General features: G+C 33.5%; 1 protein-coding gene across 1 annotated transcript in view; it reads right to left on the reverse strand.

Annotated features, from left to right (window-relative positions):
• Positions 1–27,467, reverse strand: part of LOC123714963 — a 175,332-nt gene that overhangs the window by 23,078 nt on the left and 124,787 nt on the right. Inside the window, exons 8-10 of the mRNA XM_045669677.1 lie at positions 23,200–23,395; positions 2,064–2,169; positions 517–736 (exon numbers count right to left, since the gene is read on the reverse strand). Of these exons, the coding sequence (XP_045525633.1) occupies positions 517–736; positions 2,064–2,169; positions 23,200–23,395 (522 nt within the window). The remainder of the gene's footprint in view (positions 1–516; positions 737–2,063; positions 2,170–23,199; positions 23,396–27,467) is intronic.

A 27,467-nucleotide genomic window follows, 5' to 3' on the forward strand; every position in this document is an offset into this window, starting at 1 on the left:
AGCAAATTTGATTATATTTGTCGTATAGATCGTCGTTACCCGAAGTTTTGCCAGTTATGGGGCCTACAATGAGTTCTTATTGTGAGCCTATTGACAACCTACAACTTAGATACATCACTTATTAGTATCATGACATCGAACAAATGAGATAATTAATGTTAGCGGTAATCGGAATTCGTTCATTCAATTTGTATAAAAATTCGTTCTATTACCGCTCAGATGAACCAAAATATGACAGTCGTTAATCATTCATGTGTCTTTTTCTTTATTAGGACCAATACTAATTAAATGAAAACTACTTTGGTAAAATTTTGCTTTATTTTGATTAGTTACCTACATTAACTACTTATTATTTTTTTATTCGACACTATCGTATGTATATACAGAACTATTCTTACCATAAGACTCAAATTCGAGACTAAGTTATTAAGTATGATATGTCAGTCATACATCGCGATAATCAGTTATTCTTAAGAAATAAGTACTGATTGTAGTAATAAAATCACAAGTACTCACAGTCTGCTAACGTCACTTTAGCCCGGTATCCAGCATAGTGTCTTGAATGGTCGGATCTAAAGCGAATTCGTAAAATGTGGCCCCGTGACTGATAGCGCAAGAGTTTCAGTTTTCCACCCCAGTCCCCGCAGAGGCGGCGCCGGCGAACTGCGGAATCACGTGACCAGCCAGCGCTAATTGAGTCAGATTCTGGGATCAGCGTCTCTAGTTCTTCAAACACCTAGAATTTTAAATATTTCCGTAAATAAAAATATTTAGAACGGACCAAGGGGATAAGAGGAGGGTGTCCTAAAGGTGGATAAAATATACAGAAACGATACAGATACAGAAAAGCAGAAAGTGAAGGGAGAGAGAAAGCCATGGATAGACATATTTGGAAAATGCTGGACGGCCTTTCCCGTGTCCCCTACACGTTGTATGTATGTATGTACGGGATTTATTATCATTATAATACATAACGAAATATGCAATTACATTTATGAGATATACACATTTACTTCGTAATAATTAGCATGTGTGACATACACATCGTGAGGAAGCTAATTTTCATAAATAAATTAGGTTTCGATCACTCGAACTGAGGGTTGAGAATTGTTAGGTTGGCTAACCTTTCTCAGTTTAAAAAAAACTTGTGAAACCTAAACTAAGACTTCTAAAATTTAATACATATACAGCCTTATAATATGCTAATAAGGTTAGTATAAAGCCCGAATCTAATAACAGGCGTGGTTCTGACAGGTCAATTACACATTAAAGTACTGAGCATTTCATAAATCGCCCACGGGGTTGCTCTCAGGAAATATTAGCGGACTTTGATCGCCATTCAATTTAATGTAAAAAGGCTATTTTAAAAGAGTTCCTTAGATTTGAATTGATATTAAAAAACAATTTTAGTGATAGAGATTGGTTGTTTCAATATTGTATTTTTATAGATGAGACATATTGCAAAGAAACTTTTGTTGCAAAATTAGTTAGGATGTTATCTTTTTATAAATGGTGATCCTTAACACTAGGTAACACGAAAAAGAAAAAAAAACATGTTTATATGACATTGGAATTTATGATAAGTAAGTGAGCTACATATGTATTACATTAATCAAATTCTACATTCAAATTTGACAAACATAAAATAATTTTGAGTATTTGTGTTTTGTTTTTTTTTTAAGATTTAAGTTGGCGCCTGGTAGAAAGAACCGATGACCCCAGACCTGGTGCTTTCCCTGCTTAAAGATGTAGGCAATACAGAAAGGAAATACTGCCAGCGTTGTAAGAACGCTGCCACAGGGACTAAACTTTTGAATTACTATTTATTAATTTTTAAATATTGTTATGTAGGTTAAGAAAATTGTAAATAATGTATATTTTGAGTTAAATCAAAGTATTTGACGTAAATTTTTGTCTTGATATTTACGATAAATGAAGTTAATTTTCCTTCTTAGGTTGTCACGTCTGTTGTCCTATCGATTTTTAAGGAATGAAAACAAAGCCTTCATTAAATTAAATGGGTACTGAAAATGGAAATTTGAATAACGAAACATTATAATTACCTCATTTTCCGAGTTGTAAGAGTGATGTTCAGTTCCGAACCAATCTTCATGCTCTGTGATGTTGTCTATATTCGGCTCTAAGATCTCCAAAAAGTCGTAACTGCAACTAAACGAACGCAACGTTTTAAAATTACCACCACAACTAACTGCGCAGTTTCGATAGACATACTTCAATTCAAATTTCGAAAATTAAAAAGAAAACATATTTCTAAGCAGCCAGAATTACTATTTTCATAGAATTACCACCATTTTTTATATAAACTTAAAAATTGTTTATCAGTGAAGTCATCAAATAATAATTCAATACAAAAACAATTTCACAATTTCAGTGTTTTCATACCTGTCATTTTGAACATCCCCAAAAGCCTTTCAGCACCTGACAGATGAAAAAACAAACCGAATCGGTCCGATAAATAGCACCTGGGCCCAAATAATATAGCAACCGGAACGGACCCGCATAATACCATGTTATTTTGCGTTGGACTGACCTAATATTGCCCTCGAATAATATTGGTGGATGTTTTTAGTGAAAGATATTCTTCTGTGTTTGATTTATGAGTTTATATTATACATCAGTATATATTATACTTTATAATTATACTGATGACTTTGCATCGCATATATATTATATAATTTCATTTAGTATTCAAAAAGTTTTGAAAGTATTTAAATAATTTACATCTCTATTGTAATTGCTTTTGTAATAATTATTAACACAATTTAGTAAATAATTCTAAATAAAAGAAGTTTCCATTGAAGGCGCAATATAAAATATTGAACTGAAATATTCCGTTCATTATTTATAATGTCTTTCCGTTGTATTCTTTAACTTGGCCCATCTCCACGTGAGCTCCTGTATTTGGCAACTCCATTTACAATATTGATTCTTTGTCGGTTATTTTGTAACGTATTTTTACACAGCTTATGCGTTCAAATGTGTCGTTAATATAATCGATTCTGTAGAAACGTTAAGAAATTATTACAAAAATATATATTTTCATTGTCTACCATCTCATAAGGATTTCCGTCAAAAATGTCCGAATAGACATATTTTGATAATAATTTTTTTTTTGACTTATCTACAATTTCACTTTTTAACTTTTACATGTATATCCCTGTTTAATCTGTATAGGCCTAACTCCATACTCTTACATCTCCTCATTTCAAACCTCTCACGTACGTCTTATAATTTTTTACTAAGAAAAGTAGTGATCAATCTTCTTTGCCTGACACAAGTCGATTTATGAGCTCTAAAGAAACCAGCATGTGGTTTCTTCACTGTTTACCTTTCTATATATAGCCAATAATGAAGTTGTTTTTTGGATTTTATACATTTAATTGAAACAAACTTTTCAACCTAGGAAGTTGAAGCCAGACTAGACAGTTTGATGTACCGGGTACCAGCAAATAGCATGAAGTGCGAATTACGAATTCGACAGCCCGGACTCCCAAAAAAAAACAATAATTATATAACTACTTTATTAATTAACTTATAATTAGTTTACAAAAACTACATCCGTTATCGATGCTAGATACGAATATAATGCTAACATATTTTATTGAATTATAATTAATAAAATGCGGTGAATGTTGAAACAGCAGAATGATTCCTCGAAGCCGGCACATTGATCATACACGTGCCGCGACGTCAGCGATCTTCTTTAGGGTACCGTATGTAATTCCTCCATCCTCAGAACAGCAACTATTTGAGCACTTTGAGGGAAAAAGTTGCTGGTACTCCAGGGTTTTCAGAACAATCAGGAACAGCATATATAGGGTTGCTTCTTGGTTCTCCTTCTGGTGTAATAAGGTTCTTTCGTAGGTATCGTCGGAGAATATAGACAAGGAAAATTATAACTATACCAGATACAAGTGCATAGAGAGGCAACGTTGTATGGTATAGTGAAGAATCAAAGCGGGCAAGACGTATGGGATTCTGTAGCATAATTCTATTTTCCAGGTGATGTAATTTATCGAGATTTAAAGAATTTAGAGTAATATGTGGAATCTCATCATTTTGAATTTCAGTGAAATTACTTTGTATCTCGGTAATCTTCAGCGGCTGTCCCTTGACTTTATCTTCACTATTGGTTATCTTAAAGATATCTGTTCGTAGTGAACATTCATGGGGAATGGTTGCTAGGTAGCTGCCAGATAAAGATACATATTCGCGCCGTTCACATCGAAGTTCGACTTTCGTAGGCTTTGGGAAGACAATAGTATAGTGTCTATCATCTAGTTGTTCCATAGCTTGTCTTGTGATGGAGACTTCAGTGGGGCTACATGATTTATCTAAAGATTGATGAATGATGATACTCTGGATACAATCTGCGTGCTCTCGTGGCTGATAATAATTTGAACTTTCCTCACAGAGAAGGTATTCGCCAATCTTCGGGCATTCGGTTTGCAAGTACATGAAAAATTTCCCATTGGTTGCTATGAAAGGATGTATAGGTATAAAGGTCTGGCGGAATTTATTAGGAACAATGGAAAGCCTAAATAAGTCGTAACTATCTTTAGATATTATAGGAATTCTAAAAATTATAACAATTCTCTTACCTATAAAATAACTACCTGGTTTTATAAGATTATAATATTCTCTCAAATCAATATCTAAAATTTCATTATTACTATATATTTCTCTTAATCTACTAATCATATATTCTAAGTTATCTATGCTTATCATACTATGATGCGTGCTCGCTGCACGTATAAATCCTAAGATATTCTCTATTCTGATTAACTCTAAATATAAATCATCTGTATTTTCAGTAATAATATCTAATAATTGAGCGAATTTAGCAAACTTAGCTTCCAAAAAATAATGCTTATCCACAACTAATCGCAATGTTTCATTAATTTTAATTTGGTTTTCAGCTAAATTACTAATAAGTTGCGAATATTGGCTCGTCCAATTTTTATTAATACTGATATGGTTATTTAACTCCGAAACTAATTTATTTTCATTTGCTTCTAACAATTGTATAGCTTTATTAAATCTTTCAGCATCTGCATGATCCAAGTTTCCTGTAAGACCTTTAATTAGTGATCCTAATCCATTAATAAGTCCTCTTTTTACCCTAGAAGGTTCCAAAGTTTTTAATTGAGAATCTATTTTTGACAATTTAGTATAAAGATAATCAATCTGAATTTCATATATAGGCAAAGTAGTATTGTCTAGTTGAATTTTAAAATAGTCTAACTGTTCATTTATAGAATTAATACGATTTTCTAGTTTTTCCGAAAGTTCTAAATATTGTATAAAGGTATGATAATGGGATATTAACTTAGCTTGACCAAGTTTAAAAGGTAAAAGTCCAGGTCCATTGTCAAGAGTCTCAAGTTTTATGTCTGCTGCCTTCGTCATTGTCAGTATCAGTATTAGTCGGTACCTGTAACAATTTCGATGACTTTGGTACTCGTTTCAAACGACATTTAGCAATAGGTCCCTTTTTCTTCGAAGTGTAAATGTGTATGGGAAGGTCTGCAAGGACTGTGTCGTGAGTGTATCGCGGTGCTAACTTCTGTCTACTAGCTAGGGGGTTCTTAATAAAAACTTGCTGATCGGGTACATATTCAGTTTCTGGCTCACGATTTTTATTTCTATTAGTCATTAAATTCGTACGGTCAATAGTTGTAGCTTCATTAATTATTTCATATACTGTCTTCATTTGGTCTCTATGCGTTATAATGTACTGTTGCATAAGGTGTTCGGCTAAATTAAGATCTAAAGGGTCTCTAGGATCAAAATGACCTCTAATTATATCGTGTGGTCTACATTTGGTGAAACTATGTACTGAACTGTTATAAGCTAGGATTGCATAAGGTATTTGATTTATTGCAGGCTCATCTTTATTTTTCAGGTGAAGGATACGAAGGTGCTCTAGTAAGGAGGAATGGAATCTTTCAATAATTCCGTTGTCATTAGGCGAATGAGCTAGTGTTCTATGATGATTAATTTTATGTAGCCTAACAAATTCTGCAAAGAGTTGATTAGTGAACTCAGTCCCGTTATCTGTCACAATAGTCAAAGGTAGTCCATGATGAGTGCTGAAATTTAATAGACCTTGGATGATACTTATAGCTGTACCATCTCGTAAGTGGTATGCTTGGCCGTATTTTGAGAAGGAATCTACAAAGGTAAGGTATTTTTCAGCTTGCGCTGTGAATAGGTCCATATGAACTATCTCAAAGGGCTTTGTTGCAGGTGGTACTATGTTAAACTGTGGTCTAATTGGGTTTCTGTCATATTTAGTCTGTCCGCAAATTGTACATTCATTTATGTATTTAGTAATTTCTTCCCTCATTTTAGGCCAGTAATAACGACGTGACAAGGCTAAATAACATTCATTGATGCCTCTATGGTTAGTTTTTCCTTCATGATAGTGTTTAATTATTTCTTGCTGCCGTAAGTACTCCTTAACATCTTCTAGCTCGGTTTTTACTAAAACCAGATGCATAGAATTACATTTAAAGTTATTTTGTAAAATTGGAATTAACGAATACATACCCAATGGTGGAGTTATTTTAATGGCAGTCTTTATTTTAGGATTGATGAATTCTTTTACTGCATTTATAACGTCTTGTTCTAATGAAGATTCTGAAACTTGTATATGTGTACGTGTGTGAGTATCAAAAGGTTTAGTTACATGCGGTCTTCTTTTAATGTCACCTACTATAGTCAAGCAAACCTGTCTATGGAATTTGTTCAGAGGTTCATCTGTGATGGGTATTTCAAGAATAGGATTTTCAGCGGATGTATGTGCTGTTGCAGTAGTAGATCCTGGTGGTTCAGGTCTTACAGACACATCTATACCACATTCTTTGAGAAGTGATTCTATTTCCTCATTATTAATTTGTACACGGGATAAAGCGTCAGCGTTAGTATTAAACTTTCCTTTTTTATAAATCACAGTATAGTCAAATTCACTCAATTTTAGTCGCCATCGTGTCAGTCTCGAGTTCGGTTCCTTCAAATTCATAATCCACTGGAGTGGTTTATGGTCAGTTATAATTTTGAATTTCCTACCAAACAAATAGGGTCTAAAATACTTAGTTGCCCATACTATTGCCAAAAGTTCTTTCTCAATTGTACTGTAATTTGATTCACTATCACTTAATGTTCTAGAAGCATAGCAGATCGGTTTGTCATAGCCTACTGTGCCTTGTGAGAGTACTGCTCCTAAAGCTACGTTGGAGGCGTCTGTTGTCAGAATGAACTCTTTATTGAAGTCAGGATATTGTAGTATAGGATCGTTAGTTAATAAGGATTTGCATTTCTCAAAACATTTTATATATTCAGAATCTAAAGTTATTTTGTTAGTCTTTTTAAGACATTTTGTCATTGGTTTCGTCAGTCGTGCAAAATCAGGTATGAATTTCCTATAATAACCTAATAGTCCTAAAAATTGTTTAATTTCTTTTGTTGTTTTAGGTAAAGGATACTTTTCTATGGCTCTAATTTTATCAGGATTCGGTTTAATACCTTCATTACTGATAATATGACCAAGGTAAGCTGTTTCAAGTTTCAAAAATTCAGATTTGTCCATCTGGATCTTGAAATTGGAGTCTCTCAATCTATCAAATACTTTTTCTAAATTAATTATGTGTTCTTGCAAAGATGTACTAAAGACTATGATGTCATCAAGATACACTAGACATATCTCATTTTGTAAACCCTTAAGGATGTTATCCATTGCACGCTAAAATGTCGAAGGTGAATTCTTAAGTCCCATTGGCATACGTAGAAATTCAAAATGACCGTGTTCTACGTTAAATGCGGTCTTCGATATGTCTTCGGGATTCATTTCGACTTGGTAAAAGCCAGATGCAAGGTCAAGAGTCGTGAAATACTGACATCTACCTAATTTATCTAAAACGTCCGTGATATTTGGTATTGGGTATTTATCGTCAATAGTCTTGTCATTTAACTTTCTAAAGTCAACTACAAGTCGCCATTTCTGTCTACCAGAAGCATCAGCTTTCTTTGGGACTACCCAAATGGGTGAGCTCCAAGCAGAGTCAGAGGGTCGTATGATACCTTGTTCAAGCATTTTACCTATCTGTTCCCTAACTTCTTGACGGTGTACAAAAGGATATCGATAACTTTTGGTGTATACTGGGGTTTCGTCATAAGTCCTAATGCTATGTTTGATTTTATTAGTGAAAGTTAGTGGTTCACCTTCAATGTAAAATATATCAGCGTAGCGCTTGCAAAGAGTTTCTAAATTTACTCGTTCTTCGCTATTCAAATGGTCAGTTCTAAGTCTGTCTAAAACTTGGTTTACTCTGTCTGAGTCTGGTTCACTGTAAGAACTTTCAAAGTTAAATAAGTCAAGTTGTAATGGTCTGTCAATTGGAATAACTGTGTCTTCGTCCGTCATGTTTTCGACTTCTACTATACCAGTCTGATCAGTCACATTAGTAATACATTCATGGATAATACAATTACTTATTAATTGTTCTGGTATAAATACGTCACCATCGTCATTATGTATCGGAATACCAACTAAACGAGATGATTTTGCTGGTATTATCTGATCTTTGTATTTCTTACATTGATAACGTAGTAAAGGAATTTTTGCATTCTCAGTAATTAATACATCATCTCTGAAATCAATTCTACAATTTTCTAACAAATCTAACCCTATTAAACCATCAAAATAATTATGAAATTTATAGATAAATAGTTTAATATTTTTACAATCATTAAATTCAGAAAAACTAGGAATAGATATTGAATGTTCATGAATGCTTGTTACTCTAGAATTAGTTACTTCAAAAGGATCATAAGTTTTCGGAATATTATGAAAATACTTATCCACTGCTTCAGGGCTTATAAATGATTGATTTGCTCCTGTATCAATAAGAAATTTTAATGGTGGATTATTAATTTTAATGTAAGGTAATTCTTTTTTTGACTGTATATTTAACTCTATTCTGGTGCGGATTTTTGTTGGCTCTGTTGAAAATCCTGACCTTTTTTACCATTGGAATGTTTCGGTTGAATATCTCTACTGGTTTTACTAATACTAGGTATATCATAGCGAACATCCTCTACTTCTGGTAAGTCTCGAAGTTCATAGTACTCATTATAGTCATAGTCACAATTAACGTATTGGTCATTATAGTCATAATCAGTGTTACAATAATTATAGTCAACATAATTATTATCGTATTCATAGTCATCATAATCATAAAATTCATTAAAATTAATTTCTCTGGACTTAAAGTAATTCGATGGAGGAGGATTGCCAAATTTCTGCCAATCATGACCAGGAATTTTAGGTGGTAATGGTTTTGTCACAAAATGACTCACCCCACTCATAGGCTTAGGGCCAGAATTATTTTGTGAAGGATATCTGTAAGGTATCCTAAAACCACTGTTATGGTTAGGCAACGGTGCTCGGAAAATTTGCTGAGTACGTGTTGGATGCATAGGCATGCGCTGATGATTATTAAATTGAGGATTAAAATTAGGTTTTTGCCAACCTGGTCCTGGTAAAAATTTAGAAGGATTTAAATTATTATTTATAGGAGGAAATCTAGGCTGTGTAAGTTGTTGGTGTGGGTTGTGTGGTGTCAATGATGATGATGGTTTTCTTAGATCTGTTGCTAAATTATTTCGCTGTTGCAAATACATGACATTAAGTTCATCTTGAACAAATTCCAAAGCCTTCTCAACTGTTTCAGGTCTCATACATCTTATACGGGACCCGAGAGGATCTTTTAAACCTCTTACAAATGCTTGTAAAGTTAACTTACGATATAAAACTCTTTTAGCTTCTATAGTTGTCTCTAATGTCTCGTGTAACGATACATAAGACATTATAGTGCTAAAAAGATTTTGGCATTTGTCATAAAATTCCTGCGGAGTCTCGCTAGATTGTGTCGCTAATGCTAAGTCATTGTAAAGAGCGGTCTCATCCCTTTGGTCAGAAAAATTATTAATTAATGTATTCCTAATTCCTAACCAATTTTCAGGAATTCCGTTTGAGTTTATTGTACGAGCTGCTGGACCAGTAATTTTGTTTAAGATGCCATTGATAACACATAAATTCGATAATTCATATCCTAACTCATCTTTCACGCATTGAATTACGATCTGATCACAAATTCTAATAAATCTAGGAAGAATATGTGGGTTCCCATCAAATTCAGGAACTGGGCGAAGGGCCTTATACACTGTATCAGGATCCATTTTATATTCTAAATTACTTAAATTTAACTTTAAACTTTGAGGGCAATTCAAGCTCTCAGGAAAATTATTTAAACCTACTGAAGGGCGATTCGAGCCTTCACTTAATTGACGATTCAAGTCTACTAAACTACCCCTACGAATTTTATGCCTGGAGGACACAGGACTATTTTTCATAGGATGGAAAATTGTGACGAGGAGAAAGCAACACTGATGGAAAAATGATTCAATGTACTCACATAACTCGTCGACTTCCCTGGTTTTCTTTGAGTTGCACTGAAGTTTGAGTACGCCCCGGCTGCTTCTTAGAGATCTTTGATGCTTCGGTGAACGCTTGAGAGCGACAGCTAGAACGACTGCGCGCGGTGTCGAATCTAGACCCCGGATATCTTCTTTATAACGATCGTAGTAGCCCCGAAACTATCCTACCGACTGCGCCAATTACGAATTCGACAGCCCGGACTCCCAAAAAAAACCAATAATTATATAACTACTTTATTAATTAACTTATAATTAGTTTACAAAAACTACATCCGTTATCGATGCTAGATACGAATATAATGCTAACATATTTTATTGAATTATAATTAATAAAATGCGGTGAATGTTGAAACAGCAGAATGATTCCTCGAAGCCGGCACATTGATCATACACGTGCCGCGACGTCAGCGATCTTCTTTAGGGTACCGTATGTAATTTGCGTCACCGTTCTGATGTTAAAAGCGACTTTTATCGTTTGTTCCAGATCTGAGCTCCTAAAGAGAAATGACAGTGATTTTTTCCACAGCTGCGGTTCTTTTAGGATTTGCGACTTTAAGTCTAACTTATAGGTACTCATTAAATTGTGAGACGCAAATTATAAATTAGCTTTGTAAGTCTAATTAATGTCTAGCTATTAATATAAAAAATTTCGTCTTTATATGTAAGAAGATATCTTTATTGATTATTCGATTTCTTTTGTTGTTTTTATGAATGTACGGCGCTCTCTGGCTAATAATTCTGTGTAAATTGCATTTGTAAAATTCAATAAATGTCTTCATGATTTGCATTTCATTTAAATATACGAATCACGAGTGTTATACGTCACGTTACGTATAGTAAGTAACGTTTTAAAAATTATTATACTGAAGTTATTCAATTTATTAACGTAAACCACCTTTGCCTTTGGGAATATATCGTTTTCGTCTATAAGTGAGTAAACTAATGTTAAACTATCATAATGAATAAATACATATGAGATTGGCGCTATAGGAAAAACAAGATTTTCTGTGCACTGCCATCTTATAGGTAGTTCCTTGATCCCTTTACTAAAAAAACATTCGATCGGGAATCAATTAAATCACTGAAGGCGGTTTCGACTATCAGAGTTGATTCTTTTATCCTGCAAGGATTTATCTAAATTCCGAAAAAAATGGTAATCAGTTGGAGCCAGGTTCGGGGAGTACGGTGGATGTCTTAGACAATTCAATTGAAGCTCCACTAATGCTATCAGTCCATTGTGTAGTGTGTGGCCTAGCTTTGTCGTGAAGCAGCAGTGGCCTACAGCGATTGACCGGCCTTGGTTGTTCAGCAGCTAGCTTTTCCACAATGGTTTGCAGTTACTGACAAAAGACATAGCCGTAATCGTCTGCCCAAATTTAAGAAAGTTATAGTACTTTTTCGGAGTCGATTTTCGCTTGGGGCACGATTTTCTGGTTCGGCTGGGTTCTCACATTGCGATGAGTGCTTCCGATTATCGTACAGGGTTCACTTTTCATTACAGGTAATAATTCAATTTAAAATACCTTCATTATTGTGCCAGTTGAGTAATGTGTGTTACGCAGTCAACGCGCTTTGATCACTTGCTTCACTCAATTCGTGAGGTACCCAGTTTTCAAGCTATTTCCCTTCACAATTTGCTTCAAGTGGAATAATACAGTTTTATCACTAACACCGTATCCTGCAGCTTACTCACAAGTAGTTTCGATGGATCAGCTTCCACTATAGCCTTCAATTTTGCGTTATCAACTTTGCTCACCGGTCATCCACGAGGCTTGTTCTGCAGGTCGAAATTTCGAGCCGTTTCTGCATCACGGGTACCGAAGTGGAACTCGTACTCATAAATACATATTTCATATTTTCCATTTTATAAATACGCAAGACAACGGGAAAATGAAATGATTCATGGTTTACGAGAAACAAATGCACGAGTAAATAGTTGTTAAAAATTAATTTGGAGTTCCAATTCAAAGATGAGATATTTGAGGTCTAATAGGCATGGAAAGGACCTAATATTTCGTTAGAACAAAACGAGAGATATTAAAAAAATGTTCTTGTGCTTTAATTTAAATTGATTTATTGTTTTACAATTCATTTAACAGATACTGAATAAATAAAATGTCTTACAGACAGAACTTTATATATGTTTGATATCTACAGTGGTCGTTGAGGTTTCATAAATTACATCTTTTTAGGGAAGCGACATATGTTACCGGGTACAAAGGTACAATGTTCAAAGAACAAAAGGTTAGAATTTTGAACAATTCTAGTTTCTTTTTTTTAATATATTATTTATTATTACAGTATTATATTATAGTTATTGCATACAGTATTTTGAGGTATGAAATATGTTAAAGTACTAACCCCCGGGTATCTGAGTTATGTTTCTTAGTAAATTAAAATATCCAAACGTTTTTGTCAAAACACAAATTAAAAGAAGAATGAAGTCCACATTTATAAAGACTTGGGTAACTATAACAAATACAGTTAAAACTTTTTAAATCACTCGTTTTGCAATACTGATATAGTAATATATTAACATTAATATTGCAAGGAGAAAATAAAAGATTTGTGTTTTAGTAACAAATAAACATAAACAATACTGGACCGATTTCAAAAAATCTTTTAACAGAGTACTAATTAAAGATAGGTATTATATATTAAGAATTAGAAGGCACCTAGTAAAGATTGTTAAAAAATTCGCCTACGTGCTGTACAAAGTTTCTAGTACACTTCACATATAAATAAGCCTTCTTGCTTTTATATTAAAAATGAATTTTAAACGAACTCGGTTGAAAGTTGGTACGTCCATGGGAAACTTAGATTTTAAACTTTTCTCTTCGAGTTTTTCCAATCAATAGTTCTTTTCTTATAGCTCTGTGGCGTGTTATATAAAACACAAGTCTCCCTTACGATTACTTACGTTAAGTTGTTCGATTCCTTAGCCCTAACTTTACGATAGTTTCGTAAACTAATCGTACGTCAATACGATAATTTCAGTTTTTGACATTTCGTAAGCATTGACATTGATCATGATTGCAGATAAGACAGTTTGCGGTTTGAGGAGGAAACTTATTAAGACAATATAAACCGGTGTTATTTTTCTCATAGTTTTTTTAAGTCAAATTGAGTTTTTAGTTTAGGTTTCAGGGGCAAAAGGGCAGAAGGCTCACCTGATGGTAAGTGATACAGGTTTAAAGACTTTATTTCTCAAAAAAGACAAATTGTCACTTACATGAGAATAGTACTTTAGCTTAACAACACATTGTAGTCATTCCTAAAATAATCACAATAAAACGATAGCCGTACATGCAATAAACTTAAAAGTAACCAAAGACATGAATAAAAATTAATTATAAGAAATGAATTTAAAAGTAATTTTGTCTAACATATTCACTTAGCTTCGATTTCAATGAATTGAAAGAAGTAATATTTTTTTTATATTTGTGGGTACTTTATTATACAGCTATGCGCGTTTGTAGGTAAACATTTTTTTGCAGTAGTTCGTACGTATTTTAGGTAATGCAAGATATCTCGTTCGACGCATACTTCTATGAATCACTCGTTTTGGAGAAAGTTAGACTAGTGTGGAGCGAACTTTTTATAATTTTTTTGACAAGAATACATACAGTTTGTTACAGATAACATACAGTTGTTTAAAATTCATTAAGTTTGTGTCTCCATATATTTATGGTAGGTGAAAGATTTATAATGAGATCGATTAAAATAATTAAATTTCAATTTTGTTAAATTATTTTTCTGTATTAAACCGCTATGTCTAGACTATGAGTTGCTGAGCCAGCGATACGGTATATGGCGAGGCAAATGATCGCGTTTGCTAAATCTAACCGTCAACCCATATAACATTACGCTCTGTGGGTTCGAGATAAAATGTGTTAAATCTGATGAAATTTTCTTTTTTTTTCTTTTTAACAATAAAACGGATAATATGCATAGATATAGGTAATAAGTTTCATAATTTAAAAAAAATATATGTTACGTACGCAACAATTACTCTCAGAATATTGCTGCGTAACTAAGAAACAAAGTAAAGTTTTTACTTTTTTTATTACTATTACTGAAAAACTTGTATTTGTGATAAATAAATGCGTGTTAATCAGTGAAACAGTTTCTTAATAATATTACATTGAAATAACATTATTATTGCCAACTAATTACATCGTTATATCAGTTAATATCGAGGATTTCATTCTATGTAATTAATAACTTTTATTTTAGCTGCATCTGCGAACTTCGAGTCGCCTTAATATGTTTTTTTACTAAGCCTTAAAATATCTATATCTATAACAACCTTTCTCTGAGATTCTGAAACAAATAAAAAAATAACTTGAATTGGTACTTGGAGTTTTGCGTTGAGTAACATATTTTGCCTTTTATTTTTATTCATACAGATTATCACGGACTATATAAGTCACTACTTATACAAGTAATAAATAAAAGAGATATACAAAACTAATATTAAGAACTGTTAAGCATTGTATTTATTTAATCACAAGTTATAAATGCATTTTGTTTCTTTGTGTTCGCGAAGTTGAATCCCACAAGAGTCGTTACATGGAATGAAAAGTCTGATTGTAGGATTATATCCGTAACTTATATAATGTGACGCCAGAGGCACGACGTTTGCATAGAAGCTTAAATAAAGGGCGGTTGTTATAATAACTATTTACCGTATTTTCACCTTAAGGATTATCAATTATTTCAGAGAATATTTTTTATTATTGGCAAGCTTGTTAGCATGCATGTTTCAAATTCTAGAATTTTCTTGGTTATATCCAGTTAATTTGGGCATGTAGAAAATATAATGTTGCCCGTCACCACCTGATTATATTTTTTACTACTCTTTCTAAGGTTAGTTTAAATTCCGGTTGTATTCGTATCTTAATTATATATTAGCTGACTGGCAAACGTAGTCTTGGCATCTATATTATTTATTTGAAATATGTTTTTTAGTTCAATAAACATAACTATAATAAAAAATAGGGGTTGATCGTAGAGGGGTGACAATTAAGGGTTGTGTGTATTTTTGTATGCTGTATCATAAAAAATAAAAACAAAAAAAAAATTGTCCATAAAATAAAATATTAAAATTAACACTTAGTTAGGGGTTACATTCTCAGACGTACTGAATGGGCATACATTTCATAAGAATCTGTTGAGCCGTTTCGGAGGAGTTTGGCAATAAACATTGTGACACGAGAATTTTGTACATTATTGCCATGAAATCACGTTCAGTCACGTTACACTGCCGCTGCCGCTGTCGTCCACATTTATTTTATTTATCCGTCTACGAAAACCTTCGAGTGTTCGTCCACTTTTGTTATCCAGCCACGTTCCAATATAAGTATGTCTTTTTAGCCATTTCAATAAAAAAATCAATGGCGCAACAACCTTTTTTAGGTCTGGGCCTCAGATTTCTGTATCTGTTTCATGATCATTTTTTAATCGAATAGGCAATAGGTGATCAGCGTTCTGTGCACGCCGTCGACTTTTTGGGTCTAAGGCAAGCCGGTTTCCTCACGATATTTTCCTTCACCGTTCGAGCTTATGTAAAATGCGCAAATAGAAAGAAAATCCATTGGCGCACAGCCGGGAATCGAACCTACGACCTCAGGGAGAATGAGAATCGCACGCTGAAGCCACTAGGCCAACACTGCTCTACATCATTGTAAAAATACAAATTATTTTATTACATACGTAAAAAAAGTAACTAAAAAATATTCTTTGAATCAGCTACCACTGAAATAAACCCTACTTTTGAGCCAAAGAAAAGTAAATAAAGTACGAAAAAGGATTTTCGCATACAAGCGATAACCACTCCAATCTCATACAAGGATCGGGAAAATGCGATAGATGTATCACACGGAATGTAACAAATCCGTCTTGTCACTATCTAAATCGCGAAATACAGAAAGGTTTCACAGATTGTAAGAAACCTAGGACAAATAGTTTCTGTGAAACGGTTTTCTATGAGTCCACCAACGGTTGGCTACACAATAGTGGATGGAAATAACTCAGTTATAGTATAGGTTTATACATGGGCATAAATACATGTAAGAGCGCTAAAATATGGATGTAAATATGACATTTCCTGTTATATTTGGACTATTTCGCAATTTAATAGATTTCTTTTTGAAAGAAGCTTAATGGATTTTATGGTATAATTGGTTGGTATGAATATTGTTTGCTACACGTTCCTCAAATCAACACTAACTATGTAAAAAAAATTAGTATCGCGCCGCATCGTTGTACGATCAATACTTAAGTCTTGACTTGTTTAAGCTGTCACGGAGGATTAAGAATATCTAATATATAGAATATTTAATATATAGAGCAAAATCCCCTGCATCTTGTCACACCCCACGTACACGCCTTCGCGTGTTTATTACATACCCTACTTGTATACTATCACACAACACAACCAAATTCGGTAACTTAGTTAAATGCATGGAATATTTTTTATTGTTTTTTCCCCTTTACTATTGTAAATTAATTTCAAATATTTTTGAATCTTTATGTAAGTAAATATTGTGTATTTTACACAATATATATTTGTTACGAAGACGGGTCGACTGCAATGTTTCTAGATTTTTCCACTAGTTAGAGAACTTTTCAGCAGGCTGTAATATGATTTCTGACAGTTTCAGGAGAGGGTCAATCACATATTAGAAAATTGTAATTTCCATAATGTTACCCTAGTTTTCAGGAAGCTGAAACCTTTTTTCAGTCGGTTTCAGAACATGTGTAGTAGAGTGGTGCAGTTTTCAGGAGACCCGTTTTCAGGCGTTTACAGGCCTAGGTATACCCCTTTGATGAAGGAATATTCTAGACCCACCTTTCTAGGTGTGAGACAAGGACGAAATAATACGAGAGAGCGAGAGAAGATCAGAACTTTCTCGAAACTAGACTGAGCACTCTAGAATACGACAAGGACGGAGTAACGTGCGAAAGAGACAAATAGTGCGGACGTTCTAGAATTGTGCAATCGCTACACAGTAGCAAGCCCGCCTAGAGAGTTTCCGAATATTGTTTAGAATTATTCCCAGGGATATATAAGCGAGCCAAAACGCGACTAGAACTTTAGTTTGGAATGCGATAACAAGAGAGAAACACCGAAGTGATAAAGTACGAATAAAGTGATTACAAGTGATAAAGTACTGTGTGAAGTGTGCATAAGTGAAGTAATTAGTGACTGTTTTTGTGTGTGTTATAAGTGCATTTCTGCGATTAATTTGTGCCCATAAATTCCTCATTGATTACCAAGAAATAAACCCTTGAATAAATCTACGGCATTTTATATCCGATCGCCTAGCTCCTCCTCCTCGTAACAATATTTTAGTGTAATTGTTTGTTACTTGAACGAAATAAATAACACGTTCAACTTACTTTGAATAATATGATTCCTTAAACATTCCCTCTGTACCAGAATAAATTATAATGATGTAATTGCTTAGCTACAAAAAAAATATCGTAATTAGATGTATTCTATAGTATAGTTAGATTTAATCTACGTTTGTTCAAACTGCGAATTAGTTTTTACTCAGTGTTTTTTATTTTTAGGTTTCCTTTAAGGTAAAATTACTAAACGACTCAACGTTTTTTAATATCAATCAACAAAAAACAATGATAAAAGCCTTTCGACCGCATTACGCATTATTTATTAACAATAATAGGCTTTATACCAAGCGATCGATTACAAAACTCAATCGTAAAAGCTCTTTCTCAAATACATATTGAATTTGATTTTATTAAGCCTTGTAAGTAACATTTTCAGTATGTTTACTCAAATAATTTCTTGCTGGAATATTGGTTTTTAGTAGTTTTGACAAAATTAAGGGTCCAGCTATTATTTTATTTATTTACACTTTGTTATCATAAACATACATTTAAAATATGTTACCTAAATTATTAGGCAAAATGTGGCCTTTTTGCTAACCAGTTATTTATTCCAGGCATAGTATGATAGGGAAATATTTATTGAGAGAAAGTGCAAGAAGGGCATAACTATAGTAATAAAAATAATTTCACGATACTATTTTATATTTTAAAATACTAATCTTAAACAAAATAAAAAAGTTCAAGGTAATCTTAATGAATTAGGATTAACATATAAGTAGCTAATACAAAGTAAAAGACAAATGAGCAAGAACGAGAATTTTAGATTATCAAGAGTTTTAAAGAGTTGTAAAGGAGTAGTGGTAGAATACAGTTTTATGAGTAGGAGTTTCAAGAATTAGATTGTCACGGGATCGCAAATCAAAACTAAAAAAAAAACCCACCATAAAGGAACAAAAAATTGTTCTTTAAGTAGGAGATTTAGGAACGAAAATAACATTATATAATAGTTGTAAAACATGCATTTTCAGGTTACATTTACGTAGTACAAATAAAAATCGAATGCATAAATTACTTATTTAAATCATAGACAAATATCGTTACATAAAACTTAAACAGAAATAACTTATCAAATTTATATTATACATATTGTATTAAATTATTATATATATCATAAAATGTAGGCGCTCTACAAAATCCACGTCCCGATATAATCAAATGAAGATCGACAAAGTGAGGCAATCCGTACTCAATTTCCTAGTGCCATGAGAACCAGGCCTTCGCAGCGAATTAGATCAGCATCTTAATTAACAACGCTATACAATCTTTGATGTTATTGATAGGGATCTCGCTTATTTAACGAATAATCATGTTATGGTAATTAGATAACTGCTGAGTTATGTATAGAATTTGAAGCGGGTATAAAACCAAAGACGAAACTATAGCCCAATGCCAATTCACGACACGGTGACAATGTTCAACCAATGATGTATTGAAACAGTTGATTATAATAGTATTGTTTCGTGTTTACACGTGTGGGGACTAGAAAGGTTGGTCAATAACAATCGAACTAGTGTTGTGTTTTACCACGACGGTTTAAACAAAACGTACAATGGTTTTGTTTTACAACCACACATCTGCGATATCAAATTTATTTAGGTATCGGAAAGTAACATGTCTGTCTAACTTAGTTGAAGTTTTATCAAAATATCATTTACGTAGGTAGCTGAATGTGACTTATGTTATTTAAATTATGCTTCCATTTACTGCCAGTTCTTTAATCAAGAACGGACGAGAAATACTGATAATAAAGCCTCCTCATAGGGTGTATCGGTAATAAGTAATTGACTAGTGCCTAAGATACAATAAACGCAGAACAGGAAGACAATTTAGATATACCAGACCGTGACTAAGAGTGGCACAGTGGAGACAGAAGTGGCAGGATTTGGAGGAGGCCTTTGACTTAAAAGGGCACACAGATATCAAGGAATGAAGAAGATGATAGAAATATAATAGGATCTTTTACTGTTTTTCGAAGTAATCTCCGTTCCTCTTTACACATCGTTGCATTCGATGGAACCACTGGGAAAAGTAGTGGGCCCATTCTTTCTTAGGAGTCTCTTCTATGGCAAAGCGAATACTTCGAATTTTATCTTTAGTTCTTGGAATAAATGAAAGTCGCAGGGCGCCAAGTCAAGACTGTATGGCGGATGACTTATAATCTCGACATCTGCCATAGTCAAATATTTAACAGACCGTTTTGCAGAGTTCGCTGAGGCCTTGGTGAAGGAGAATCCTGCTTCGAGGGTGCTGCTGTCGAATTTTTTCGAAGACAACAGGCAAAAAGCGATTGACATACCAGTCTGCAGTAATTGTCCTTCCAACTTATAGCACAACTGTCGCGAAATGACTTTTCCGACCAAAGAATGAAGCAATCATCTTTTTTCCTTGACTTTTTCTTTTCTTTACCTTAGTTGGCCGATCCTCGAAAGGAAACACCCACTAAGCTGATTGTCTTTTGGTTTCGGGTTTGTAGCAATATATCCAGCTTTCATCACCTGTGATGATGTCAAATACAGCATTTGAGTCACCGCTATTAATAGCGGTAGATAACTTATCTATCATTTGGCGACACCAGTCCATGCGAAGGTGTTTCTGGTCGTCGGTTAAAGTATTTTCAGTGTTACCCACGTAATAATTATATTTATTAATATATGATTGTAATAAAAATAGGCAGGTAATAGCGCTCCCATTATGATAATCCTGGCTTTAACGATGCGGTTATATTTTACAACGATTGATGTCAACATATTCATTTATTATTAATGTATGGATTATTCGCATTATTTGCGGTTGTTTTGTGAATAACGTGGATTTAAAGTTTAAAAAATCTTTTAGTCGTCAAAATGGCAACATTAAACATAAATTAATATAAGCTATTAACTTAATAAAACAAATATTAAAAATGTGTAAAGTACAAAGATTTGTATAAGCTGAAATTCGCAAAAATATGTTATAATTCATTGATTTTGAGATGGACAAAACGTTTTGTTAACATACGTTATAATTGACAAGTGGTGAGCATATTAATTACTGTATTTCGACCTAAAGCCTTGATATATATTAGGTTCTTACATTGGAGTTTTGTATTTAAAAAAAAAGATTTTTATTAAATAGATATATTTAATATAATCAAAGTACCATTGTTATCTACGTACTTTTTTTATAGATAGTTCATTAATCTCTTTCCTTAAAACACTATTCCGACGAGAATCAATAAAATCTTTGAAGACAAGAATTTATCCAAATTTCGAAAACAATGGTTATCTGTTCTAGCAAGGTCCAGGGACTACTGTAGATGTTTGGTAGCAGTTTCTTGTCCAGTGACTGATTTAGCGTTGTCGTGAAGCTTGAAGCGTGAACCTTTTCCATCATGGTTTGCAGAGTCTGAAAAGAGGCATCTGCCGTCATTATCTGGTCAGTTTCTAGTCCACCAAACGCTCAGAAGTACCGTTTCGCAATCAATTTCGGCTTGGGGTACAATTTGGCTGGTTTGGCTGAGTTCAGCCATTGCGATAAGCATTTATCCTAGAGGATCCACTTTTCATCACAGGAATGATTCAATTTAAAGTCCCTTCATCCATGTGCCCGTTGAGTAATGTAATGCAGCAGTCAACGCGTGTTTGTCGATATGCTTTACTAAATTCGTGAGGTTTTTCACCTTCCCAATTTGCTTCAAGTTCAAATTCAGTTTTATCACTAACATCGCAGCCTGGAGCTAACTCGGTTTGCGGTGGGTCCGCTTCCGCAATAGCCTTCAATTCTTCGTTATCAACTTTGGTCTCCGGCCGGGGCTTGTTCTGCAGCTTGAAATTTTCAGAACGTAAACATTAACAATAAAAACGCTTTGTGTTTTCGTTTGCACCGCCGCCATACCCATCATTAATCCTTTAAGCCTATTCTGCAGCACTGGTGCCACGGTAGATCTCGTACTCATAAATAACGGGATATTTCATGTTTTTCCATTTTCCGGGTTTTCGAAGTCAAATCAAGGAATTTGAAATTCCTAACCAAGGAATTCCAAATAACTTTCAAAGTGGGCAGAACGACAAAACGTCAATTTCATATGTAAACGTTACAAGTAAAATATACTAAATTAATCCAAAAACAAGCTTTTGTAATTACGAACAAACAAAATATGATGTACTGCTATTTGTTTGGATTTGTGCGTGATTTATTTGTTTGTGCGATAATCCACGTCATAAAACTGTTTACGCTGTGTGGGTACTTATAATTTTGTATTGTTTATTTAAACTATGCCAGGATACCTACCGTGTTTGTTCACCTTACATGTTTGTCATAAGCTTTGGCACCGTTTATGTTCTTTGTTTGCATATAGAAAATGGGGTTAAAGTGTAGGAGGCTCACCTGATCTTAAGTGATATCGTCCATAGACACATACATTGCCAGAGGGCTCAAAGGTGCGTTGCCGTTCTACATACCGATAAACCCATCGTTCTAAAAGTATTTCACCCGTTTTTGATATGAGACATGCAACGGGGATTTGGCAGTTGCCACCGATGATGATGATGTGATGATATTACATTGGCTTCCTCATTGGCTCATGCTTGGAAACGAAAGCTTAATAAATGTTTTATCCTAATAGTTATCCTAGATGTGTTTACATATTTGTGCAGCATTTACTAAGTAACTTCTAAACATAAACTTAGTGCCACATTACTTAATATGGATTTACCTATTACATTAACAACACAGCTTTGGACGGAATGGGCCTTTTAATATGGAGCTATATTATCTAAATAATGATTATCATATGCGATTCTTTTTCCAGCTTAAAACCAAGCGAAGTATACGTAAAATTTTAAAGCGTTTTGTGTTCCTTACCCAAAAAATTCAACTCTATACACATTCAATATGTATCAAATATTTATTCTTTATTACTATAATACTTATTGAAAAGATTATTTAAAAAGTTGAGGTGTTAAATAAATAAAGTTCCTCGGTTATATTCATCACAGGCGTGGCGTTTAGTCCTTATTGAGACAGATCATTGGAGAGAGATAACTGTTGTGCATAACTGCGTCACAACTACACTTTTTCACAGTTCTTATACTCCTTTTTAAAAGTAGCAAGAACGGCATCAGCACGCCATATGTGATATCAGCGCTGCAGATATTGACAGAACTATATCGAGATTACATACAAAAACTTTGTATTACTTTGTATTGAAAGTTTCAGAATACCAACGCAGGCGTTTCTGATTGGAAAAGGTTTCAATGACCTAAATTTAGTATAAATACTTACTGAGGTTCATGTTCCGTCAGCAGTTCTTCAAAGTGCAGCCTTATAGAATGTTGTGGTGGTGCACGGATTTCGGTCACGCACTCGGCATCGTCTGGATACGGTCGAGGAAAGCCGGGGCTCGAGACCGTAGCGTGTTGGTAAGAGTGAGACAGGACTATGGTTTCGTTGCACTGGATATACGAGGCCCTGTATGGGTCTGTAAAAACAAATATATTCAATTATACTTACAAAGAAAAGTTCTTTCACACAAAATACTATATCTGACAAACTAATAGTACGACAGTTGTTAAATTTATAAACTTTTGAAGGTTGGGTATTAATTAAATTAATACTTGTAGTGCCACCTATGTGTCAGTCTATGAACTTTTCAGTCCGCCGTTAGACGTTTGGGGTATCGCAAATAGCGTTAAGGTTTGACGTCTTATGATCGATTCTCTATCAAAAAACATATGTTTCGGGTAGAAAATCTCATACATCTATTTGAAAATTGGACGATATACCACTCGGATATGTCACACACCTTTGTTTGATAATATGCTGTTGTTATATATTAGCTACAAGAGAGTCTGAGGTCGTAGGTACGACCTCTGTCTGTTCACCATTTATCTTTCAGTACTGTGAAGTAAACTGGCATGCCTCAAAAAAAATGATAGCTTGTGTCAAGCAAAGAAAGGACTGATCACCTATATATCTTTAAAATAAAAATTATCGAAGAAACGAATGCATACTGAGGCCCATTTAGGGTTGCTCCACTGGCTTAATAATAATAAACCGCGATCAAATAAACATTTATCTATCAAATGATTAGTCAAAAGGTTAGAAACACAAGTAACATATATAATACTCGTAACATATTTGAAATTCATTTATTCACTATCGGTACACAATATGACGTATTGAAAGAAATCTGTATTCTGTTCCATCTTTTGTTATACAAGTTTATTCAATATCTATACATTATTTATGATCTCTTTGATACTTTACCATAGAAAGAACTGTAATCTTAAGAAAGGTATTGGAGCTTTTTATAACGTACTTGGAATTATATTGTAATTCCTTTCTTGTGCTCAAAGAAATATACATAAGACAAATTTATTTGTATATTTAATTTACTTGAATCGGATTTGTTAGACTTAAATATAGCATGGTTTCCTCTCCTTACAAACATCACTTAAAAGAAACATCTGGCCGATTTAAAAGCGCAATATAGCAAGTTTTCTAAGTCCAACTTAAAAAATGAATTAACAAAATATTCACGTACTGTAAATTTAAAGTTTTATTTGAAAAATAATTCAATATTAGTGATAATATAATTTAAAAAGACATATTAGAAAGCGCACCTGAGACATTAGTTTGTTTGAATGAAAAATGTAGTAATTGAAAGTTATTTCTAAGCTCTCTATAATTTTCTCTCCTCAGTGAATAATTAAACTAACGTGCTCTCAGAAGTACCATTAAGTGGTTAAGCGCGGGTAGTGTTGGAAGTCGGCTAATTTTGTTGTTACTTACTTTGACCGAGATGCGAGGCAGAAACATACAATAAGGCTAACTACGCATAGTTCTTGTTTTCTTTAAATAAAATTAGTATTCATAGTTATGGAATTCTTAAGAAAAAATATACCTTTTTGTTTAAATACATTTATCATCAATCATCAATGCATACATAGAAAGTTTTGTATAAACTATTTTAAAAGAGTAAATATGGAGGTTCTTATCCTTTTGGAAAGGGCGGCTAGAGTTATTTTTTAAATATATTTAACTTAATTTTGTAAAAATTTCAAAAGTGCTTTATATATATATGTGTGTATAATAGTTTTGTATTTTACTCATGTAATTATATATTAATCGTTCATTATTAGATACAGAATTATATCTAGCTATATGTTAAGGCCGGCAACGACCTTGCAAGCCTTCGGGCAATGTGAGTGTCCATATATTACTTAACATCAAGTGAGCCTACTGCCCATTTGACTTATATAACATAAAAATTAGGCCATTATATATCTCTTCAAAACGCGCTACAGCCAAAACTTGGAATTGCACATGGACAAACGCATGGCAAGACCATATAAAATCCAATAAAGAGAATGCTAATAATAAACTTCGTAACACGAACTGGCTTTTAGGTAGAAAAGCCGCACTCATTCTGGAGAATAAACTTCTCATTTACAAAACTGTCATAAAACCAATATAGTCCTATGGGATACAGCTCTGGAGGTCTGCAAGCTGCTTTATTATCGAAGTCCTAAAGCGGCTACAAAACAAAACACTGTGAAATATGAACGGTGCGCCTGAAGTCCAGATATATTAGGGGATTACCACTAATTAAGACATTAAAAGATCAACCGAACAATACAAAAGGAGACGAGCAACACGTCAATCCCCTAGCTTCGGGCCTTGGAAACGCTAGACACTTGATACCGCACCGCAGTTTGATAGTTTGCAAGTTACGGAGGAAAAACAAATGATTGGATTTGCATTCCCCAATTGCCTCAAAATTATATCATAAAATCTGATAAAAGTCAAGAGGCTGATTGCAGATGTTTATATATATAGAAAAAAAAAGGTAGAAGTCCATATAAAATTGGCGTTTGGTCGTACTGGCCACTTTGACCTCAAATATCTTTGGTAAGGAATTCCACTTTTACTTGAATTTTTTTTCAAACTTAATTTTTAAAACATAAACATTTTATTATAGGTGTGCGTTTTTTTTTTAAATCAGGATTCATTTCATTTTCCCGTTTAATTTTTTTTCCGTGCGTCACTCTATTATAAAATGGAAAACATGTAATATCGCGTCTTAAGACATCCACCGTACTCCAACAGACAGACCGACCTTGGTTATCTTCTAAATTCTTACAAGGTAAAAAATGATCTCTACCGCATCAAAACCGCCTTCTAAGATTTTATTCATTCCCTTCGGTATGGTGTTTTTAGTAAAGGATTCAATTACTATCTATAAGATGGTAAAAGTGCAAACATAACAATGGTCCATACTTTGATAAATTAGATATTTTGTATTTAATAAATCTACTTTTTATTCCTCTAATACAAAATGCCAATTTCATATTAACCTAATATTAAGGAGGATTGTTAAATTTTTTATCACAACATATTTCTTTACTACACAGAGATTAAATAAGCTATATTGTGAGAATCGTAATTTTTAAACAAGTTTTCCATTTTAATCTACTACCAGTTTGTATACTAAAATACAATTTACCGCCCGCTTTTCAGAAGTATAGAGCAGATACCTGCCTTTTTTTTAAATACTGATTTTAGTACTACTGAGTAGTAGTAGTAGAAATCAACCCTGTGTTTGATGGATTAAATTTTATTTTTTATTCATTCCACATCCCTATGCTATATTAACAGTTACTATTAATACGAAAGAACGACTAATCAAATAAAACCACACCGATTATCCTACATAAATAACATTACAAAAATAAATTTTTATACCTAAATCTTAACAATATAGCAAGCAACTCTTGTGAACCCAGCCAGTATACAAACAAATAGGTCTACCTCAATAGAAATTTTGTTTAATATTTGTATTGCTCGCGTGAGTGGCGCTTCGCTAAACAAGTTGGAATGTGCATGCGGTACATCCAAAAGTTTAGACGGAAACCTCAGCTTTTTACTCGGTACCGACCCGAAAGTATCTAAAATAAATACACTGTTCATAACTCACCATGCCCAGAAACAGGATCGGGTACATAAGCGGATACAAAGGATATATCTATACCGTCTCTTTTAGAGTCAGCAGGTGAATTTATTTTGTCCGTGCTCTAAATGAGACTGTATTTAGTCATATGGGGCCCACACCATTGCGTTGCACTCCAAGTGACTTCTCACTAACGTATTGTATAAAATTTTAATTGTACTGATATTCGTGAAGCCACAAGCTATTCGTAATATGAAACATGTTTTTGTTAGCCTTTTTGCATGTTATATCTATGTGGTGCGCAAAACCAAGATTCGTATTAAATATTTATATGTGTTTATATACGATATCTTAACCATAACAACCCTAGCTCTAGACTTGGCAGCCACAACAGGATAATTTTTAAACAATATACAGGATGTAATTGTCGTGTACGACACAAACAATTTTGATGAATGTTTTTTTTTAATTTTCAATATTATTTAGGCAATTATATTTCAATATTACTGTATAATTAATCATTAATTTCAACCGCAAAACATTTCAAACTGATGTTGTTAAAACAGGTGTAATCGGATCCACGCTTTTATTTTCTCTAATT

This window comes from Pieris brassicae, chromosome 10 (genome assembly GCF_905147105.1).
Source record: "Pieris brassicae chromosome 10, ilPieBrab1.1, whole genome shotgun sequence".
NCBI lineage: Eukaryota > Metazoa > Arthropoda > Insecta > Lepidoptera > Pieridae > Pieris > Pieris brassicae.